The sequence below is a fragment of the Syngnathoides biaculeatus genome, chromosome 5 (genome assembly GCF_019802595.1).
Source record: "Syngnathoides biaculeatus isolate LvHL_M chromosome 5, ASM1980259v1, whole genome shotgun sequence".
NCBI classification, from domain to species: domain Eukaryota; kingdom Metazoa; phylum Chordata; class Actinopteri; order Syngnathiformes; family Syngnathidae; genus Syngnathoides; species Syngnathoides biaculeatus.
In genome coordinates this window covers 4972393-4994097 of record NC_084644.1, presented here as the reverse complement: position 1 = coordinate 4994097, position 21705 = coordinate 4972393, and the positions used below count along the sequence as shown (strand labels likewise).

At 46.2% G+C, this 21705-nt stretch overlaps 2 protein-coding genes across 3 annotated transcripts; both read right to left on the bottom strand.

Moving 5' to 3' along the window:
* Positions 1–1517: 1517 nt before the first annotated feature.
* On the bottom strand, positions 1518–3905 carry LOC133500820 (zinc finger protein 58-like). Its single transcript, XM_061819980.1, has 2 exons — positions 3728–3905; positions 1518–3368 (listed from the first exon to the last, which is right to left on the bottom strand). Exon 2 carries the CDS (start codon positions 3362–3364, stop codon positions 1955–1957), a length of 1410 nt encoding a protein of 469 aa, XP_061675964.1. The 5' UTR covers positions 3365–3368; positions 3728–3905; the 3' UTR covers positions 1518–1954.
* A 1795-nt stretch (positions 3906–5700) lies between these two features.
* Positions 5701–21111, bottom strand: im:7147486 (zinc finger protein Xfin). 2 transcript variants are annotated; one of them, XM_061820534.1, is made up of 2 exons: positions 20679–21111; positions 5701–8927 (listed from the first exon to the last, which is right to left on the bottom strand). In XM_061820534.1, the coding sequence occupies exons 1-2, from the start codon at positions 20913–20915 to the stop codon at positions 5955–5957; spliced, it is 3210 nt and encodes a 1069-aa protein (XP_061676518.1). In that variant the 5' UTR covers positions 20916–21111; the 3' UTR covers positions 5701–5954. The 2 variants fall into 2 exon arrangements, with proteins under 2 accessions (XP_061676518.1, XP_061676519.1); XM_061820535.1 differs by lacking the exon at positions 20679–21111 and adding an exon at positions 20287–20612.
* Between the last annotated feature and the right edge of the window lie 594 nt (positions 21112–21705).

Genomic DNA, 21705 nt, shown 5'->3' with positions numbered 1-21705 from the left:
TCACTAGTTAAGACAATTTAAGACACTAGCGCACAAATGTAGCCTACTAGTAATGTTTCACACTACTCGCTACGACCATTTCTGTTCTACTAGCACGACTTAAAGGGGGGGGGGGGAGATATCAATTATGACACTCAAACAGCTTTGCAGTTGTTGCTAGGACCGCTAGGTTACTTCCATTTATTCATTTTCTTAGCCACTTATCCTCACAAGGGTTACGACAGCGCCGGAGCCTGTCCCAGCATCTTCGGGCAGGGGGAACACCCAGAAGTGGTTGCCAGCCAATCTCAGGGCACATAGAGACAGACAAAGGTTGCACAATCACACCGAGAGGCAATTTTGAGCCGGGGTGTCAAACTAATTTTTACCACATTGTAGTTATGGCCATTATGACTGAAACTATGAAAATCTTTCATGAACCCGTCATATTCACACATGAAATTTACAACTCGTTCTGGAATCAGAAATGAGGGGTAATGGGTTTTTTCAACTATTGTTGATGTTTGGTCACACAAAACTGTTTGCAATATATCAACATCATCATTTATGCTATGACAGAATGAAATTTTGTTGCAAATTTTAACAAAAATCACAGAAGTTGATACACGTGATTTGCCTTCGCGGGGCAGATAAAATCATGTGGCGGGCGCCGGATCTGGTCCCCGGGCCTTGAGTTTGACACCTGTGATTCAGAGCGGGGGTGCCAAACCTCATTTTTATCCCAGGCCACATTAAAGTTATGGTTTCTTTCAAGAGGGCCATTATGACTGTGAAAACATCAATAACTTCAATTGACCCATCATTCAATTTGCAGATGACATTTAGGAACTAGTTTTGGAATCAGAAATTACGGGTAATTCGGGACAAGCCGGAAGGAAAAGAAGAAGTTGAAATTTGGTAACTCTCGTCATTATTTAGGATAGGACAATTTGGAGATTTTGGTACACATTTAGACAAAAATCATGGAAGTTGACCTACATGATTCGCCCCTGCGGGCCACATCATATCGTGCGGCAGGCCGGATTTGGCCCTCGGGCCTCAAGTTTGACACCAGTGATTTGGAAATGGCCATCCGGCTGTGTTGAATATTTTTTTTTAATGTATTTCACATTATACACCGGGATAAAAATGACACAGATGAGTTTGCAAATTCTATATAGTGCGCCGACAAGCTAACCGCTGGCCCAGCTTTCTGTATATATTTAGTTTATCCATCCATCCATTTTCTTTGCTCCTTATCCTCACTACGGTCGCGGGGAGTGCTGGAGCCTATCCCAGCTGTCAGCGGCCAGGGTACACCCTCAACTGGTTCCCGGCCAATCGCAGGGCACAAAGACACGGGGCAGAACACGCAAACTCCACACGTGCGGAGCCCGGGATTGAACCCTGGGCCTCAGAACTGCGAGGCCAACCTTTTACCGCTGTTCCACCGTACCGCCCACTCAGTCACTTGCGGCAGATTGTTGTTTCACTCTCAGCAAACTGAACAAAATTATGAGCATATGGACCATAAGATGGACATCGAAGACAATTTAATGTGGAAAAATTGAAACAAGTGAGAATTTGAAAATATAGTTTAATACATAAGGTTCACTTTAAATGAGTCAAACAGTCATAGAAGTGAATCCTTGAATCCTAACACATTCTGATCACGCTAAACCATATTTAGAAAAAGGACAAGTATAATACAGTGCCATATTTTCCATCTCTAACCTACCTCGGTGGACTTCTGTAACTACGCACCAACGAGCAAATTCACCGGAAAACTCGAGAAGTCCGACGTTCTGTCCGGATAAAAACGGGGGATCGGGTCAGATTCAAATGCATATTCGGTTCTATCGAATCTAAAAGAACATACACGCGTAACTGTTGTTTTAAAAGTCGAGGTGTCGGGGGAAAGATTTTGCTCCTTTGGAATGAAGATAAGCGGACAACGTTCCGACGTGCAAACCGGTCAAGTTTTGATGGGGACCGACGAGGTGACCTGGTAGATCATTTCGGATGGTTTTTCTGGTCCCGGTTCCACGATGTAACAATCGTCCTCGGCGTCGTCTCCCGTTGCCGCGTTTTCGGGGCGTCGCCCTTTGTCGGAAGCGACTTGCTGCTTCTTGGCGTCCGCCGGGAACGCGCAGCTTCTCTCGCCGTTGACCCGGGCGCCGCCGGCCTTGGGCGCCACGGCGTCCCGCCTGGGCTTGATCACCTTGCCGATGCGCCCGTGCTTGGCCATGAACTCGTCGGCTTTGGGGCACTTGTGCCTCTGCAGCTGCTGGACGCTTTCGAAGGGGACGTGGCACACCCGGCACGTGAAGTCGTCCATCCCGGGGGGCGTCTCCGCGGGCTGGCCCAGATTCAAGCTCGCGGTGGTGGGTGAGGGCGAATGCTTCCAGCTGCTTTTCTGGGGAGCGGCTAGCATGGAATTCTGACGTTTAACCTGCTGGGAAGGCACGGCGCGAGCTCCCTGGGGGGCTCTGCCGGAGTTTCGGACATTTAGATTTTTCAGCTGCAGGGCGGAGGTGACTTGGACCACCTGACTGTTTTTGTTCCCCGCGCCGGAACACTGGCGCGGCCTCTGAGTCGAGTCTACATCCGGAAACGGACTCTTGTAATTCAGCGGCCTGGCCGTGATGAGTTTGAGTTTGGCCGTGGTGGTGGGGGAGTTGCAGGCGTGAAAGCGAGGCACTAACTTCCTGCTGGAGAGCAGCAGCCCGCAACCAACGCAGCCGCATATTTTATCCGCGATGTGCGTGGTGACGTGCGAAACGAGCATTCGCTTGGTGACGAAACCCTCTCCGCATTTACCGCAAGTGTACGGCTTCCACTGGTTCCACTTGCGGATGGTTTGCACCACCACCACGGGCTGGTAGATTATCCAGAGGTCCACCGTCGGCGCCCCCACGCCGGAGAACATGCTCTTAACGTCGACCCCGTCTTTGCGAGGCATAATGGACGACCACACGGAGGGGTAAACGGTCGGCACGCGAGAGGTCGGCTTTGAAATCTTCGTCGGGCAAACCGACGCGGACGGCGACGACTTCCCCGACGCGGGCCCGCCGATCGCTTTCCAGATGACTTCGCCCGACTTGAAGCGTTTCAGCTTCTCCTCTTCTTCGATGTGCTTCTCGAATCGACGCTTCTTTATCGTTTCGTGGTGCAGCACCTGTTGTCCCGGCTCGTGGGTGAAGTTGTGGCAGATCATGTCTTCGTACACGGCAAACTCGGTCCCGCACGAGCAGATGTGGCTGGTGAAGGGGCACGCGTGTTCCTCCAGAAATTTTTGGCTGGAAAATATCTGTTCGCAGCTGAAGCAAATCCCTCCGGTGCTCACGTCTCTGCTCTCCTGTGGTTCCTTGAGTCGCTCCATCATCAGCCTGAGAATGGGAGGATGTACTTTCAAATTAAAATTCAGATCGGAGAATATTTTCACAATACGAGGTTTTCTTTGAGTCGTCAGGTCAGGCTTTCAACAGGCGCACGATTAACACTTTTGTTTAAAACGCGCAGAATAGGTATTCCAACAAAAGCAATCTTTCAGGAAAGGCAAAATCTTTCAACTACTAGCCACGGGGGTTGCAAAACGCATTCCATTAATCGATTTTCTTTGAATAAACGAGTTCGGCTGTAACATTTTTGTCAGTGGCAGACGTTATTTTGATGCAACCTGAGCCTGCTAATGCTAACATGCTAAACGTAGCCTTAGCCGGCTCGCTGTTTTCCTCCGTCAGCTTACCTCGGCCGCGATGTCAAAAGTGGCGGCGAAGGAGAACTCGACGTTTATCCTCGCCACAAACAAGCCGGTGGAGAGCCGACGTAATTTTCGTGGGGAAATTGTAATATTGTCGTTCAGGCATAAAGTGAGCAGCATCCAACCACACTATTAAAAAAAAAAAAAAAAAAAAGAGGAGTTTCCAGTCTTCTTCTGCGGATGGCGCCCTTTACTAAATGCACATCCGGTGTTGACGGGTTTATACTGGCATCTGGCGACGAAAAACCAGAACTACCATTGTTGTACAGTAATACGCCGCAAATGCCGAATATTCGATCCATCCATCTATTTTCTGAGCCGCTTATCCTCACACAAGGGTCGCGGGGCGCTGGAGGCTATCCCAGCTATCTCTGTGTAAATCGCACGTGAGGATGAGCGGCTAATAAAACTGATGGATGGGTGTTAAAAGTTTGTTTTTGATTAGTTAAAAGCTTGTGCAAGCAGTAAAATTACAGGATAACATTTAAACTACTGTCCCATGCATATTTTAGGGATTTGGGACGAAACCGGAGTGCCCGGAGAAAATGCACACGGAGAACGTGGAAATACACGCAGGTAAGCCCGGGATTTGAACGCTGATCTTCAGAACTGGGAGGCGGGCACTCTAACCAGTCTTCAACCGTGCCGCTGCAAATATTATAAATCAAAGCAAAATATGCGTATTAGATGTATTCTTACCAGCGTCTGTATTTCACTTTGCATCAAACATTTTCAGCCTGAAATCTCATCTTATAATTTTATAAGTACAAATAGCACACGTTCACTAGTTTTATGACGTTAATGCTAGCTTTGAAGCTAGTTATGGTTACATATTTTTAATTTTGGTAAGTTATTCTCATAGTTGTATCTGCTTGAATTAATTTCACACTTTGTTTAAAATCTTTTCAAGTATAAAACTCCCGTCTACGATTACTGAAGAGTGTAATTCTATACATGTTGCGGATATCCACCTTTCCAAGCCACTTATCCTCACCAGGGTCACAGGCGTGCTAGAGCCTATCCTGGCAAAAGGCAGACTAGTCCCTGAAGTGGTCGCCAGTCAGTCGCAGGGCACATGCATGTTTGTTTTTTTCAGATATTTCTGATGGCAAGTGAGATTCAACTCCAAAAAGATTTGACGACTGGCCTTACTCCAAAAATGTGCTGACACATCCATCTCTTTTCTCTGCCGCTTATCCTCACGGGGGTCGCGGGGAGTGCTGGAGCCGATCCGAGCTGTCAACGGGCAGGAGGCGGGGTACAGCCTGAACTGGTTGCCAGCCAATCGCAGGGCACATCGAGACAAACGACGACACTCGCAATCAGACCGAGGGACAATTTAGAGTATCGAATTAATGTCTCATGTTTTTGGGATGTGGGAGGAAACCGGAGGGCCTGGATGGAAACCCACGCAGGCACGGGGACAACATGCAAACTCCAAACCGTGAGGCCAAGGCTTTACCAGCGGTGTCACCGTGCCGCCTCTGTTGATACATTTTATTTCATTCCCCCGATTTAAAAAAAAAAAAAAAAAAAAAAAAAAAGCAGCTTTTAAAAGGCATACAAGTTTACGACGGCATTTAATTCCGAGGCCGGTCGCATACATTTATACAAAAGACTAAACGCACGGTTGTTCTGGTATCACTGAGTTTGGGCAAATTTATTAGCATAGCACCATTCACACAGAAAAGCAAAACCACTGTGCTAAGCTAACGCAGCAGTACAGTAAATTATTTGTACGGGAAGCACTTCTTTAACCGTCCTAAAATCCTAATTTAGATTTTCATCGCTACTTATTAGTGAGAACTTGAAATATTCACAAAATGAAACCCAAAGAGTTCCCCACAGATGATCCGTTTATTGGTTATCCTCTTGCAGGATGGCCGTCGAACAATTGCACGAGCATACACTACAGAGCCAACCGTTTGGAAGAATTAAAAGGGGAAACAAATACAAAACCATGATGATGGAAGTCGTATATTTCGCAACACCAGAACAAGCTACAGTACAACTATTGGATAAAATTTCAAGTGCAACTCTGTACATCCTTTGAAAAACAGGACTGAACTTGACAAAACTACAGTTAATTACGCAGCAGCAACCTGCTATAAAACTAGTGTTTCTTTCCCCTCCCGCGTTACCGCAAAGCAGGTACAAGATCAAACTGCGGCATCGCGTCACAGTTAACAAAAACGCTAAAAATAAAACGCTATTAAGCCAAAAGTTCCGCCACCATGACGTTATGCACCCTTCTGCGATGGGTTCTCAGTGATTTCAGACTCGGGTATGAACACTGACAGATGTCGCAGCGGTGGGATTCCGACTGCTTGTGGGTCAGCAGGTGCTTCTGCAAACCGTCCACGGTGCCGAACCAACGGAGACAAACGGGACAGCGCACGGGCTTGATGGTAGGCTTGCAGGCGCCGCTCCTCTGGTGAAACAGAAGACTGACCATGTTGGGGAACTCGGAGCTGCAGCGGGAACAGCGGTACGACTTGGGAGTGTTTTGAGGGCGTCCGCCTTTGCACCGGTCCCAGGATAAGTGCCGTCGAAGGGAGCACCTGGTGGCAAAGGTATTGCCGCATCGCGTGCATATAACGCGCTGCTTTTTGTCAACGTTTGAGCGCTCGGGGACCGGTTCCTGCTGCAAAGGCTTATGCACCGGTGGAGGAGGTGGCTGCTGGTGGTGCTGCGGCTGATGCTGGATCCTTAGCACCAGGGGTTGCGATCGCTGTGTCTGGAGTCCCTTCAGCAGCTGGTGATGAGGATGCATGTGAATCTGCAGGTGGACCTCGTAGTCGGCCCAAGAGTTAACGGTCTCTCCGCACGTTGGACATGTGTAGGATTCTTGCGCGTGCTTTTGGAGATGCTCCAGGAGGAGTCTGGGAGATGTAAATCCAACCCCACACTCGCACGTCACTCTCCTGGGTAGCACAGATGGCAGTGACATGACGTCCCAGTTGTTTGCGTCATTATCTGGAATTGCTTTTGCACCTCCCGGCAAATTGTGCTGCAACGGCTCTTTCGACTCTGTCCTCTGCATCTGCATCTGGCACCTTCGCCTGTGAACCATCATGTTGTCTTTGCGGTTGAAGTTTCTCCCGCAGACAAAGCAAGCAAAGGTGGGTTTGGCGCCGCTGTTTTGGGAAACGCCGCCGTAACCCGCGCCGTGCGAGAACTGTGCCAGCCCCCGAGGCCGGAATCCGCAGAGCCGCAGATGGCGGGCCAGAGTAGACGGTCGGCTGTATGTTTTCTGACACCTGGGACAAGGGTAACGTTTTACACCATCTCTGACAAAATAGCTCAGGTTTGACTCCAGGTCCATCTCAGAGTCGTTAGCAGCATTCTGGGAACCGACGAGCTCCGTGTCATCGTCCAAGGGCATTGTCCACTGGCCTTCGTTGCTGCTCTCGTTATGCACCGACGCTGCGTCCGAGCAATTGTTCTCCATCGCACCGCCGGGGCCGGGGCCGTGTTGATGCGTGTCCGTCATGGAAGACTTGGACAAAAACGGTGGGAAGCTTTTGGCGAAGCCACACCAGGAAATGTCTGACATTTCAGACTGCTCAGGAGTGGTGGACGTGACCTCGACTTTGACACGAGGGGCTTCAGTGGAGACAGAAACGGCGCCCGTTTCATGCTCACCTTGACCATCCCTGTATGCGCTCGCTTTATTACTTGATCTTAATACCAGCAATCTGTCAGCGGAAGGATTGGTCTGAGGGGGGGACGCCTTGGGGCCATGACACTTATGCTTCTTCAGGTTGTACCTGCGAGCATAGTTGTGCTTGCATACGGGACAGTAGAAAGATTTTTTTGTATTGTTAAAGCTATGGAATGGGATCTTTTTTTGGACTAGCGGCAACGCACTCGGCAGATGCTCGGGCTTTTTCATCGACGGAATGCAGACGTGATTGTCGGTGAAGGGCAGCTTGCCGATGATGAGTTGTTTGCAGCGACGGCAACATTTAATTCGCTCCTTCTTGTGCAAGAAGTGATGCTCGGTCAGTCTGTCGGAGCTCGGAAAGGTCCGACGACAGCGGCCGCATTGATATCGGCCAAAGAGGGCGCTATTACTGGGATCTCTGAGTTTCTGACGGGTTTCGAGAACCACGACGGGTGACAGCACTTTGGTCAGGGAAACTATCTTCTTCCTGCTGGAGTCGATAATTCGGCTGATGGTGGGAGCTTTTGTCTTGACGCTGCTCTTCGCGAGCAGTCGCCTCAACTTTGCTACAGAGAGATCGTTGACTGGCGACTCTCCAAATTCTTTACCTGGCGTTATATCAACTGGGACAGCTTCTTGTTTGGGCGTGATCATGTAATTACTACCGTCTATGGGTGACGGAGGGACAGGGGTGTGCTTCATGTAGGCCGATGCTAGTATTTTCATTAATTTGTTATTTCTCGTCAGTCGTTCCTCGTTGTCACTGCTGTGAACAGACTGTGAATCCCTTTCGGTCTCCGGCGTTGGCTCAGTAGTTGCAGATGTCTGGTCATGTTGTTCATCAGTTTCTTGGGGGGTTCTAGATTGCTCAAGAGGAGTTGATGGAACAACTTCGCTATCTTTTGGTCTATCAATGGCTTCAAGCTCTTTTTTAACAGGTGAGGAATCTGAAGTAGAGGGGGACGATTGCTCAAGAGGAGCTGATGAAACAACATTGCTATCTTTCAGTCTTTCACGGGCTTCAACCTCTCGTGCAAAAGGTGGAGAACCCGACGTGGAGCCGCAACTCTGGACCGAATCTGCCTTTGCTACACTCGGCTTTAACTTTACACTCGGATTTGGAGAATCGTCAGTAGACAATACGGCGCTTGGGAGGACTTTACCATCTGTCAATTGGAGCGACTTTAACTGAGAATCATGCGATTGCTTATGCTCAAGCATGAGACAGAAGTCGTGAAATTCCTCTCCGCAATCACAGATGTAAAAAGACGACGCGCCGTCAGATGACGCCGACGGATTCGTCGACTTAAGGTTTGCCGCCAAAGCGCCCTCCGCGCTCATCTCGGGCTGCGTCGGAGGAGGGGCAATGACCTTGGGGAGCATGTTGGCATGCGTGGCCTGGTGTACGAGCAAGGCCGCCAGCCCGCTGAAGGTTGCCGAACATGCCACGCAACGGTACATTTTGGAGGACGGGGGCAGATTTCCCTGGAGTCCAAGCATCGTGGACTTCTCTGTTTCCTAGACAAAACACACAGAGGCACGTCATCGAATATTGCGCACAACATTCACGTTCTTAGTAAACCTTTAAATATGGTCCAATTCTGTCAAGACTTAAATGATTACATTCGAGCAATGGCGTGATCCCAAAGTACAGTGAAGCATCTTAACGACCCTGGAAATCAAACATTTATAATTACATTATCAGTCACTCACATTTGACGGGCGCGATCAAATCTGCACAGTCAATCACGCGCGTAAAATTTGTTACAAGTAGAAAAAATAGATATTGAAAGACGTCGCTTATTTTGTGTAGTCTTGACGTTCATTTACGCGTTTCTTTCATAAAGGTTGGTAACAAAACAAGCCTGACCCTAAACAATCAGTATTCACCCAGAAACAGGAAGTGCACGTTAACCGTGCCGAGCATGTTCGGAAGTGATGCCAAAAGCGCGTGTTCCGAGTTGCTTCACGTACTTCGAGTGCATTTACGTCGAAAGTCAACCGCCCCGCTGGTTGATCGCGAGGGGCTGGCTGGTTGAAAAGTAGATCTTGGGGGAAAAAAAAAAAAATCTGGGCACCCCTGAGTTACATTGAAAACATTACACAGGTAATGTTTCAGTATCTAACTATATTAAGTATGACATTGTGATTTACTTGGACTTGATATAAATACGAACAGTCATTTTCTCCCGCGGTACCACATTATCTTCAATTTGAAAACTTTTCCCCTCGACATGCTTTACGAAGATACAATCTACTGCTAGCTTTCATCAATGGATTGACAATAGATAGCGCCATAAATTACGCGAGATTATAACATAATAATACGTCATGATGAAATAAAATGATTTGATTATATGAATATTTTGTTTTGAAATTGAATGTCTATTAAAAATGTCTGTCTCTGTCTGTGCAATGTCAATAAATTATGATTATGTATTGGGTAACAACGACATACACGGGTATAACAACTCAGCATGACTGGTGGACCACACCCGTAACTTTATATCTGCGGGCATGACTGACCACACCTGTACATTTTTCAAAATGTGAGTGACTGCATTATACAACTCTCAAGAGGATTCCTGAAAACATGCAAAGACAATGCTGTGAAAAAGCACATCCCTCTTTCTCGTCATATTAATTTCATATGCAATTTCCCCATTTTTTATAAAATGTCAATTCCAATTTATTTGACTAATATGACAGATTCCATGTCAATGAGAACAGTACAATTATTTATATATTTTTTTCATTTACAATTTTTATTTAATTGTGTTCATGAGCTAATAGTTTTCATACAAATATGTACTCAGATGATGGCTTTACCGCTGTGTTAGCGTTGGTTGGTAAGAGATAACCTCCTTTTCGTACAAATTCTAGTTGGGCTCAAGGAAGGGAACTATTATAAACTGAAGACCCCTCGAATTTTGTTTTTTTTTTTTTTCCCACCTGGATGTCAGTCATTCCCAGGTCACATTAAATTCTCCCCACTGAACACTTTACAGTTGGTTTGCTCTCCCCCACAGGTTTACCTCAGGTGCCCCTCACAGACTCCGACCGGTGCTAATTCACCCGGAAGTCATTTGTAAACGGCTCACCCGTGATACATCACAAACATTGTAGACGCTCTCGCAGTAATTTATACTATGTTTGCACAAAAAAATTATTATTTTTTTCCCCCCCATACATATTTTGCTGTCATTTCTGTTTTTTTCTGTTTTTAATTTTTTCTCTCTTTGTATTCAAATCCTTTTAATCATCTAAAGCAGGGGTGTCCAAACTTTTTGCAAAGAGGGCCAGATTTGGTAAGGTGAAAATGTGTGGGGGGCCGACTATTTAGCCTGACATTCTTTGAACCATTAACATTAAATACAAATTAACTTTTTGGGATTTTTTTTTATTTAATTACAAATGGCATACTTTTACTTTTACATGTTTTTTTACATTTAGGTTTTTACCGAAATCACAAACCACAAAAAATTAAGAAAACTATAAAGGATATCTAAGTTCATGTGAAACATTACATATTATTCACTATTATATGCTCACTGTAGGAAAAGTGCTGAAAACAAAACAATGATCACTGCATATTCAAACTGTGATTTTGACCATCACAAAAAAATGAATTAACTGAGATTTAAGAATTTATTCAACTCAGAGGACTTAACAAAGGTCTTGCCTGCACTAATGTGAAGGGTGATACTGGGATCTTGCCTGCAGTATGTAGTCCATGTCTGGCTCAAGAGCAGTGGTTTTGATGCGCAAGACGTCACGCAGGTGAGAGTCACTCAGTCTCGTCCTCATGCGGCTCTTGTTAATGTTCATAACGGAGAATGTCTTCTCGCACATGTATGTGGAGCCAAACAAGCTCAGCATTTTCTTAGCAAATGTCCGAATTGCTTGGAACCTGGCGGTAGAAGTTGACAAGAGGGAGCTTTTGGTGCCGACTGCGATGCTCGGCGTCACACTGCAGCTCAATGAGCTCCAGTTGCAGGTGGTCTGGAGCGTCATCAGGGTCCACGGAGAAAGGAGAGGAAAAAAGCGTGATCTCCTTTTCAATAGCTGCAAAGTCCCGAAAGCGCTGCTGAAACTCCTCAACCAGAGATGAGATGTCTGCTGCATACTTTGTCATTTGCGCACTGATACTGATCTGTGGGAAACTGGTCACAATTTCCTGCAGCGACGGGAAATGTGCGGTATTGGGCTGCGCCTGTGACAGGTGTCTTTGGAAAAGTAGCAGCTTGGTCCGAAAGGCTGTGATGTGTGAATACAGTTGGCTTACCACTGCATTTTGCCCTTGAAGGCTTGTGTTCAGCGCATTCAGATGTCGCGTTATGTCAACTAAAAATCCCAAATCAGCCAGCCAAACGGGATCATTTAATTGTGGCATGGGTTGTCCCTTTTTAGTCAAGAATTGTCCAATTTCCTCCCTGAGAGAGAAGAAGCGCTGCAGCGCAGACCCCCGACTGAGCCACCTTACGTCGGTGTGATACAAAACATCTCCGTATTCAGCCTGGATGTCGAGAAGAAACTGTTGAAACTGGCGGTGGCACATATAATTAATAGTCTTTATCACCGGTTTCATAACATTATCATATTTCATATATTTGGCACAGAGAACTTCTTGACGAATAATACAGTGGAGTTTAATAGCGCTGCCTCCTTCTTCGCTGACTTTGTTACAGACAAGGCTTGATAATCCACTCCGCTCGCCAGCCATGGCAGGTGCGCCGTCCGTAATAATCCCGGTGACTTTATTCCACTGTAGTTTCATGTCATCTACGGTGGAACAAACAGAAACAAATAAATCCGTTCCTCTTGTTTGGCCCTTCAGACTCTGGAGGTCCAGAAGCTCTTCACTCACGTTCATGTCATTGTCCACTCCTCTTAAAAAGATCAGTAACTGAGCGGTGTCGGACGCATCCGTGCTTTCATCGCACGCTAACGAGAAAAAGTCAAACTCAGTTCCTTTTGCCTCTAACTGTCTCTTAATATCTAATGAAACGTCTTCAATTCTCCGTACCACAGTATTACGAGCCAGGCAAATATTGGTTGGCGTTTGTTCCCAGTTAGCTTGTCGTAGCTAGCATGTTTCGTCTGGTAGTGCCTCTTGATGTTGAATTCCTTGAAAACAGCCACAGTCTCTTGGCAAATTAGGCAGACACAGTTGTTTCGTATTTCAGTGAAAAAATACTCAAATTTCCACTTGTCCTGGAAGCGGCGGCCCTTGCGGTCAACTTTCCTTTTTTTGTTTACTGACGCCATGTTAGAAATGGGCTGGGCTGAAACGATCACGCAAGGTCAAGGGTCACGGCGGCCAGAGTGAGGCCACAGGGCTACTGCCATCTTCTGGTGAAATGAAAAATATGAAAAATAGCTTTTTGTACACATGTATTTTATACTGTGGTCAACAGTGCTGGCGGGCCGCATATTATTGATTTCATGATAGAGGCCGCGGGCCGGTAAAAATTTGTCCACGGGCCGCAATTGGCCCGGGGGCCGGACTTTGGACATGTCTGATCTAAAGCACATGAAGTTACCCTAATTTACGGCCTATATATCGCGACTTTTTTCCACACGCTTTCAACGCTGCGGCTAATGCGGTGATGCGGCTACTTTGTGCATTTTTACTAACGGCCGCAAGGGGGCACTCGAGAAGAAAAAGTAAGAGTGAGACCAGCGGAATATATGTGCCGAGGTAGTGACTTTTACCAGTATGTTTTTTTTTTTTTTTTTTTTTTACTGGCCCTGTTAGCGCAACAACACTAACAGAGCCGGTAAAAAACAAAACAAAAAACTAAATCACTGAGACATGGCAGTAACAGCAGAAACACGCTAGCGTTAGCGCCGTGCTAGCGTTAGCGTTAGGCCGGAAATTACGGTACTTGGTGTATGAAATGTGGTATATAAATAAATTTTCATTGCTAATTATCAGTAATTACCAGACAGACAATTTTACAAGAGGCCCTCAGGTTACAACTAGCAACAAATGAAATTTTGACTTTTCGGGATGACAAGAAAAATGCATTATTTTGGCGTTTTCCATTGGTTTGATACAGTAGGGTAAAAAAAAGGAGTCAGCCACCAATTGTGGACATTCTCCGACTTAAATAGATGAGAGGCCTGTAATTTTCATTATAGGTATATGTACCTCACATATGAGGAGGTTAGGGTTACGGTAGGGTTAACCCTACAGATTTTTATGAAAGTGAATATGTGCCACCAGAATTTTAATTTCAAATGCCACAAAAAACAGGATTTGAATTTGAAATGTAACGTGATCACATTTTCAATAGTGGTATTTCAGTGTAACTTTTCAATGTTAACAATTCAACCGACTACAATTCGCTGTCTAAAATTCACCGTCTGTGCCACCAGGCAGGTGAGAACCGAACACCCAGCCAATAGCAGTTACGCTTTTAGTCATGTGACGTCAGATACTAAGAAAGCGTAACTGGATTGGCTGGCTGTTTGGTTTTGACCTAAAGTAACCCTGCCCTGGTGACACAGACGGTGAATTTCAGACAGCGGATTGTAGCCAGTTGAATCGTTAACTTTGAAATACAACTATTGAAAACGTGATCACTTTACATTTCAAATTCAAATCCTGTTTTCTGTGGGATTTCAAATTCAAATCCTGGTGGCACACATTTACTTCCATAGATTTTGTCCTTGGGAGGAAGAAATAACAACTGCCATTTGCTTTTGTAAAGTTGTGAGGATAAGGGGCTTGTCAAAGACTTTTTGTACAGTGGTGGCGTCACGACCGCGGCAAACCTTAATGACCGGGGTTAGACCATTTTTAGCATCATGTTAGAATAGGAAGGGGCCAGTGCCACACTGTTCCATTATTCGAACAGAATTGTCCAAAATCTCTTTTGCATTCAGAGCTACCTTTCACGGTGACTAAGTCTTAGATCAGACTACAGGTTTTCATCCCCGACATTGGCCCCATTTGCTATCACGGGTGAGTGCCCAGACTGGGCCCAACATTTTGTCAGGAACCGCAAAACATTTGGAGCGTGACACAATCCACGACCAAGGATTTGGCATATATAACGGCAAAATGGAACATGAGCATTTTTTTGAACTATATCTTCCACATATAAATCACAACTACAGTGCTCCTAGGAGGAGGATTGCGCATTACGACTGGCACATTTGTTCCTACGCTTGCCGTTGTCAACACTCTGATTCGACAGAACGCCAGTTTGTTTTGCTTAAACTGTTAGTGCTAGCACTAGCTTGCTAAGCTACGTTTTATGGCCTGCTTGTGAGCTTTACCGCATTAAAATTGCGTGAGCATACCTCAAGCAATCCCCGTGTTGTTGTCTCTACTCCCAAAGACCCCTCCCCTCCCCACCTCACCCAAACAATACACTTCACGACCAATTGATGTGACAATAGTAACACATATATCCAGTAGCATTGACTGGCAACACGATTTCTGTTTTTCCACCTCTCCGACAGTATATAAAGCCTACTGATTGTAAACAACGGGTTCCGGTGGTATCGGAATACGTCAAGTAGTGTTGCCTCTAAGATTCATGGCAGTGCTGACATTGTGGAACGCCCAATTTGTCTTGCAGTGTGATTCAGGGCTACACCCAGCTCCTGAAAACCAATCCCACACCGTAGTTGCTCCTCCACCACACTTTACACTTGGCACAAAGCCGTCGCTCAAGTACCATTCTCCCAGCAACTGCCAAGTCCAGGCTCATCTCGCAGATTGCCAGATGGCGAAGCGTGATTTGTCAGTCCAGAAAACGCCACTGCTCTAATATCCAGCGATGGCAGCACGCTTTGCACCACGACTGCCAACACTGTGGATTGCACTTGATGAATGCTTGGATGCAGCTGCCCGAACATGGAACCCCATTACACGAAGCTCTCGACGCAGTTATTGCGCTCGTATTACGGCCACTTGAAGTTTGGAGGTCTGTAGCGACTGACTTGGGAGAAAGTCTGCTACCTATTTTTGCACAATGCACCTCAGCGTCTGGTGAACCCCCGCACCATCGGTTTACGTGGGCTACCGCTACCTGTCTGACTTCTTTACTTTCCCAAGCGGGTCTGCGTTCTAATAATACATCTGACAGTTGACTGTGGAAAATCTCCACACGAAGAAATTTCACGATTGGACTTGTTGTGGAAGTGGCATCCGAATACAGTTCCACACTGGAATGGACCTTTCCGACCTGTCAATCACTCGTACAATAATAGCCAATCAGATAGCCGCATTGTCTTAACGCCTGGCTTGACACACCCCTCCCGCCATGTCGTCCCACAAGCAATACTGGTTATCAGTAGCATGCCCTTGGAAAAGTTAACGTTACGAAGAAAATGGTCCTCAGATGCGCTTGGGGAACGTGCAATTCTGATGAAAGATATCCTGCTAAATTACAAGGGGTCGGTTGATTCATTTTCCAAAGCCTAAAACACAAGTTGACAAAGTGTCAACGATGGATTAAGGCTCGCGGAAGAGCGCACGATATTGTCCACTAAATGTGGACAACATCAACAAACACAAGGCTCTTTGTTTGAAGGTAAGTGAGGGAGAAGTATCTTCTCGGAGTTTGATTGAATTATTATCAGTGCAGGAGAACAACTTTCACTTTGTTAGCATGCCACTGACCTGCTGAATGAAGTGCGTCATGTTTTATGCCGAAGAGTCGGGTTAGTGAGACGTAAATGCGCCGCGTCATGCAAGAGAAATGTCAAGCTGCCGATTTGTCACATCAGACTTTTAAGACAGAGCACTGGGTTCCATTACGAGCCAAGTCAAATGAATACACCCACTCACAAAGACTACAATGATATTACTCGTAATCTTTTCAATTAAAAAGTACTCACCCTGCTTTACATGCGGAGTACTATTCCACTATTTTATCCCGTTGGATTTCAATATAAACTTTGTGAGGTGTCAAACTTTTTTGCATCAATCGCCAACATTTGGCTGTAACTCTGACATTACGTCCTGCTCCGTCCAAAATCTCAATCGCGTGTACATTTCCTTGCGTGAAATAGTTGAGACCTCTCTGTAGAACCCTCTTGGACAAGTCTGACGCATTTGGCACAAAAAAATAACATACCGCAATATTATCTGGAATGGGCGATGGAGAATTGACTTCAAACATGTTCTGTTCAATCATCATTTTCGAAGCTTGTGGGACATGGCTAAGGGGGCGGAGCTTAAGATCACCATCGGAAAGGTCCATTCACTGAGCTCCTGAGAGGTGACCTTTAACAAAGGTTTGCAAAAACACTCAACATGCTTGATTTTATATACCAGAGTCCCTTTATTTGGATGGATGAGCAAATACTTTTGGTAATATCGCATATGATAGCTTGGTGTGAGCAAATCTTGTGATAGACACCTGGCATGTGCCGTGTTCATACCGTTTTCATCACTGACACCATAATTACACCCTCGAGCAAATTGCTGTAAATTAGCAATTGAAGATCATTTTTGGTGTACTGCTGTGTTGATGCGAGTGAGCCACAGAAGAGCAAAATAAGGTATGAAGCAGACTTCAAACCTGTATTTGGAAATTCATCAAAAAAACATTTTTCCCCCTTGCTCGTCATTTTGGAGGTAGGTGGATTAAACCAGAATGCAACTACATATTAAAATTTGAGTAAATAGCTTCTTCTTCTTTCGCCTCGTCCCAATTAGGGGTCGCCGCAGCGTGTCATCTTTTTCCATCTAAGCTATCTCGTGTATCTTCCTCACTAACACCCACAGTCTTTGTGTCCTCCCTCACAACATCCATCAACCTTTTCTTCGGTCTTCCTCTCTCGCTCGCTCTTTTGCCAGGCAGCTCCATCCTCAGCACCCTTCCACCGATATACTCACTCTCTCGCCTCTGAACATGTCCAAACCACCGAAGTCTCCTCTCTCCAAAATATCCAATTTTAGCTGTCCCTCTAAATGAGCTAATTTCTAATCCTCTCCAACCTGCTCACTGTGAGCGAGAACTTTAAAGGTCAAGTGTCATCCCTATAAAAATTCTAAAATAGATATTGGCATGAAAAATACATATAACACTATTCGCTTCAATGTCTGTACGAAAAAATAAATATAAACGGAGAGCGCGTCATCCATGAGCAAAGTTGCGGAAGTGTCATTCGACATCCGAGTGGTCGCCATATTGCCCGCATCTACTGTCCGTGACGTCACCGCGGACATTTGCCATTGAAAACAAGCCGTGAACCCGACGTTGGGAGACAAACGCGCCCCTTCTGACACAGAAGCTCTTTTCGAAGAAGAGAAGATCACACAAACGAGTTGATATGCGATCATGGCCAAACCGCCTCCTCGTCCGATCCACTTCGCAGCGGAGATGAGGCATCGTGGCCCGGTGCCGCGACGAGCCACCCTGACCGACGAGGTCGGCCACCGGCTCATTTTCGCCGCCGAGCCGGGCCGCTTTACGGCGTTGGCGTCGCACGCGGCTGAGTGCCCCATTGCGGGCGGCGTCGTTCATAGCCGCTGCCGTCCGCGACCCCAACGCGGCACCTTTCGCTGGCGAGCCGACGTAGCAGCCTTCGCCGGCGAGCTTGACGCGGAAGCCATCCGACATGCACATCGACACATTTGGCACGCCCGTCATACGTACGTGGATCTTTTGTTACGTTCTGAGAGACCGATTACGTGGTCCACCCCATACAATTATTTTTTTTAGTAACTGTATTCACACCTACCTCTTATTTGTAACCCACAAAGCTCTCGTCCTTTGCACCCGTGAAATCCATTTTTCACGAGGAACCGGGTCTCTTGCAAACTAATGAAGAGTAAATCCATCCTCCCAAGTGTTCGAGCAATATCCAGCAATGCAACAAGCCGGCATTTTGGCTAACATGAAGGAACAACGAGCTAGCTTCCAGCTGGTAAAACTAACGGAAACAAACGAGTCCGCTCCTGCCCCGTAAGTCACTTCCTGCTTCCTCTCGAAAAATTCATGGCGGGAGTTACAAAAAGCCGTATACGTCAAAATCATGTTTTGTGGTGGAAAAAAAACAGATGGGTCTATACCGGCTGCCGTTTTTTTCATTAATAACGTACTAAAAACCATCCATTACATGACACTTGACCTTTAACATGTTAATTTCTGCCACTTCCAGTTCTGTTTCCTGTTGTTTCTTCAGACGCCGTACGTCATGACTGGCCTCGCCACTGTTTTATAAACTCTGCCCTTCATCCTAGCAGAGACTTTTCTGTCACATACCACACCAGACACCTTCCGTCAGCTGTTCCAACCTGCTTGGACCAGTTTCTTCACTTCCATACCACACTCACCACTGCTCTGGATTGTTGACCCCGAGTATTTGAAGTCGTCCACCCTCGAACTTCACTCTTCCCCCTCCGCCCCTCACATTCATGCACATATAATCCATTTTACTACGACTAATCTTCATTCCTCTCCTTTCCAGTGCATACCTCCATCTTTCTAATTGTTCCTCCACCTGCTCCCTGCTTCCACTGCAGATCATAATATCATCTGCAAACAGGAAGGGGCTCAGAGCGGATCCCTGATGCAGTCCCACCTCCACCTTAAATTTTTCTGACACACCTACGGCACATCTCACCGCTGTTCTGCTGCCCTCATACATGTCCTGAAGTATTCTAACATATTTCTCCGCCACACCGGACTTGCGCATGATATCACATTCCTTTGTCCACACCAAGCTATGAAGCAAATTTGATCGAGTTCTATCACTGACATCACCACCAAGACGTTGTTGCATATCTATTTTGGCGATGAAATTACAGCAATTATTCAGAGATTGCTCCATAACAGGTAGATATTATTAGAAATGAACCCAGGTGATTTTTGTACAGCAAAAAAAAAAAAAACGACTCAAAGAATTCAGGCCATTCGGACACTTTAAGTCGTTTGAGGTTGGGCCAGTTGGTTTGCAGTCGTGACATCAGCAAAGTTGAAAGCACAAAGTAAAAATGGAAGAGCTCAGATGAAATCGCAAAAAGGATGTTTAGTTTTAAGGCTCAACATCGACTCAAATTTGGGAGTCTTCAGTGTCGAGTGCTCAGGCTCGAGTTGTATCCGAACAGAACTCTTGTATGAATGCGGATTCTGTTATCAGTCGTGATGACACTGACTTAAGTGCCCCAGTTGACGCATCATCCTTGACCACATCCTTGAGCATTACGATCCGTTTTAAAAGTTTTTTTTTTTTTTTTAATCAGGACATTTCCTTTATTAATCACACCCCCGTTGAACCGGGTCGCCTCTCGGCATTACAAAACCGGAAAATGGAGGTTCTGGTGTGAAAACAACAACAAATGTTACAGACCGCGAACGTCAAACCCGAGGCTAGGGGGTACATTCGACGCGCCACGTCATTTTTATGTAGCTTAATTATTCCAACTTTTTACATTTTTTTTGCCAAAATCTGCAGCAAAATTTCAAATTAATGAAATGAGTCATTGCAATCATCCTTCTGTTGAGAAACACCTTATAACAGTAACTTCAACAATAAACTATGATAATTCTGATTGAAAAATAAATATGCTGTGCATATGCAATACTTCGATGAGGTAGCAAAACTGTTTTTAAAATTAATATTTCAGTCATAGTGGAAAGTGCACCAACTGGGGGAAAAAAAGTTATTACACCTTTGTTATACTCATTTTGCCAAAGCTATGTGAAGAATTGTGCAAATGTAGTGAAAGCAATGCCGTGTGCTGTCACCATCTAATCCCCTTGAACTTTATGTTTTTCTCCGATAGATGCAATTTGGAGCCTTGCGTTTAAATAGTAAAAAAATATATTATTTTTAAGTGTACTTTGGTTGACCAATTGTATGCATAACAACACGTGCTTTGGAGAAACAACAAACAAAACACACTTACGTATAGCGACAAACAAAACTGCCAAGGCGAATTTTGCTTTAAAGGGCAAAATACAAATAAAAGCGAACGCTAAGCTAATGCTAAAAATGACCACTTCGCTAACTATGCTAGCAGGCAATGCTACTCTAAACACACGGTTGTGTTGAGGCGAGGTTGAAAAAAATATACACGTTTTTTTGATGAAACGTCGACTAGGTGCATGCTACACTCGAGACACTTGCTCGGACGGTCAAATAGTGAAATATGCGAGGGGAGGTGGCCGGCCACGCTCCCGTGAGAGGCCACACAAACAACGGATACGAACGAGCGAGCTACCGCGGTCTGCTCTCCTCTCGGTAGCTTTTTTTTTTTTTTACTCCTCCTCCTCCTTCTCGCATCGTTGAAACGCTCACCTCGTCCCTCCAAAAAAAGCGCGTTGTCCGAAGCCTTTGAGGTGGGACACAAAAGGCTAATTTAGCTGCGTGGAACCTGGAGACATCTGGCCGGGGCGCTGCGCGTGAGCTCTCGGTAACGCGGCTCAACCTCGAACAAATGTGGAAAATGTGCCAGGGGCGGTGTGGGGGGAAGAAGAGGAAGAAGCTCGACGTCCAGCTGCGGGGTCGAAAGACTGGGAGCCCACGCCGGAGCATGCGCACTAGACCCGCCTGCAGAGGAAAACGCCTCTGCCCCTGGAAACCTCGGTCACGTGGTTCCACTAAGCAGCCTTCAGACTGCCAAATACCGCACTGTGCAGAACCCAAGGAGTCTCACTGAACTGGTTCTCTAGTGTTTGCGCTCCCCAAAAGCAGTCATTTTATCCGCTGGGCACAGTTGCAGTGGCGGCACGGTGGAAATTGGAAGCAGATCCACTTCATAGGTCCAAGTCTCTCGGTTCCGACCTTGACTTCGGTTCTCCCTATGCTTATGTGAGCTTTCTGCAGGTACTCTGGGCTCCTGGTACCCTCCTGAAAGGTTATGTTAGGACAGTAACCTGCGAATACCCGGTTCCAAGAACTGCACTAAATGGGTTAGGACAGTAACCTGCGAATAGCCGGTTCCAAGAACTGCACTAAATGGGAGTTTTTCAGCAGTCTTCAGCCTTGTGTGACGAGCCAAAACGGAGTTGTTTTTCCCCCAGGGACATGCCTTGAGTGTCCAGTCACAACAGAGGCGGCCTTGGGTGTCTAGTCACATCAGTTAGACCCTGTTTTGAGATTTGTCCGCCAACGGCAGCTTTCCAACATTACCTCTATAATCTTTGTTCTGCTTCCACACACACACACACTCTGTGTCGGACCACAGCCTTTGTCTGCGTCACAGAGCGCTCTGTTCATTAAACTTCAAAGTGTTTGTCACATTTCACGCCTCTGGAGTCCAGTTATTGACCGAACCTGGAGTTGGACGAACACGCGGAAGGACCCCAAAAGGACCGCCTTCCAA

What these genes read in the sequence shown, in the direction of transcription:
- im:7147486 (XM_061820534.1), bottom strand. Translation starts at nt 20,915, where the DNA reads ATGCTCCGGCGTGGGCTCCCAGTCTTTCGACCCCGCAGCTGGACGTCG. An exon ending in GCTTTTTTTGGAGGGACGAG is followed by an intron (nt 8,928 to 20,678) that starts GTGAGCGTTTCA and finishes TGTTTTGTCTAG; the next exon opens with GAAACAGAGAAGTCCACGAT.
- LOC133500820 (XM_061819980.1), bottom strand. Translation starts at nt 3,364, where the DNA reads ATGATGGAGCGACTCAAGGAACCACAGGAGAGCAGAGACGTGAGCACC.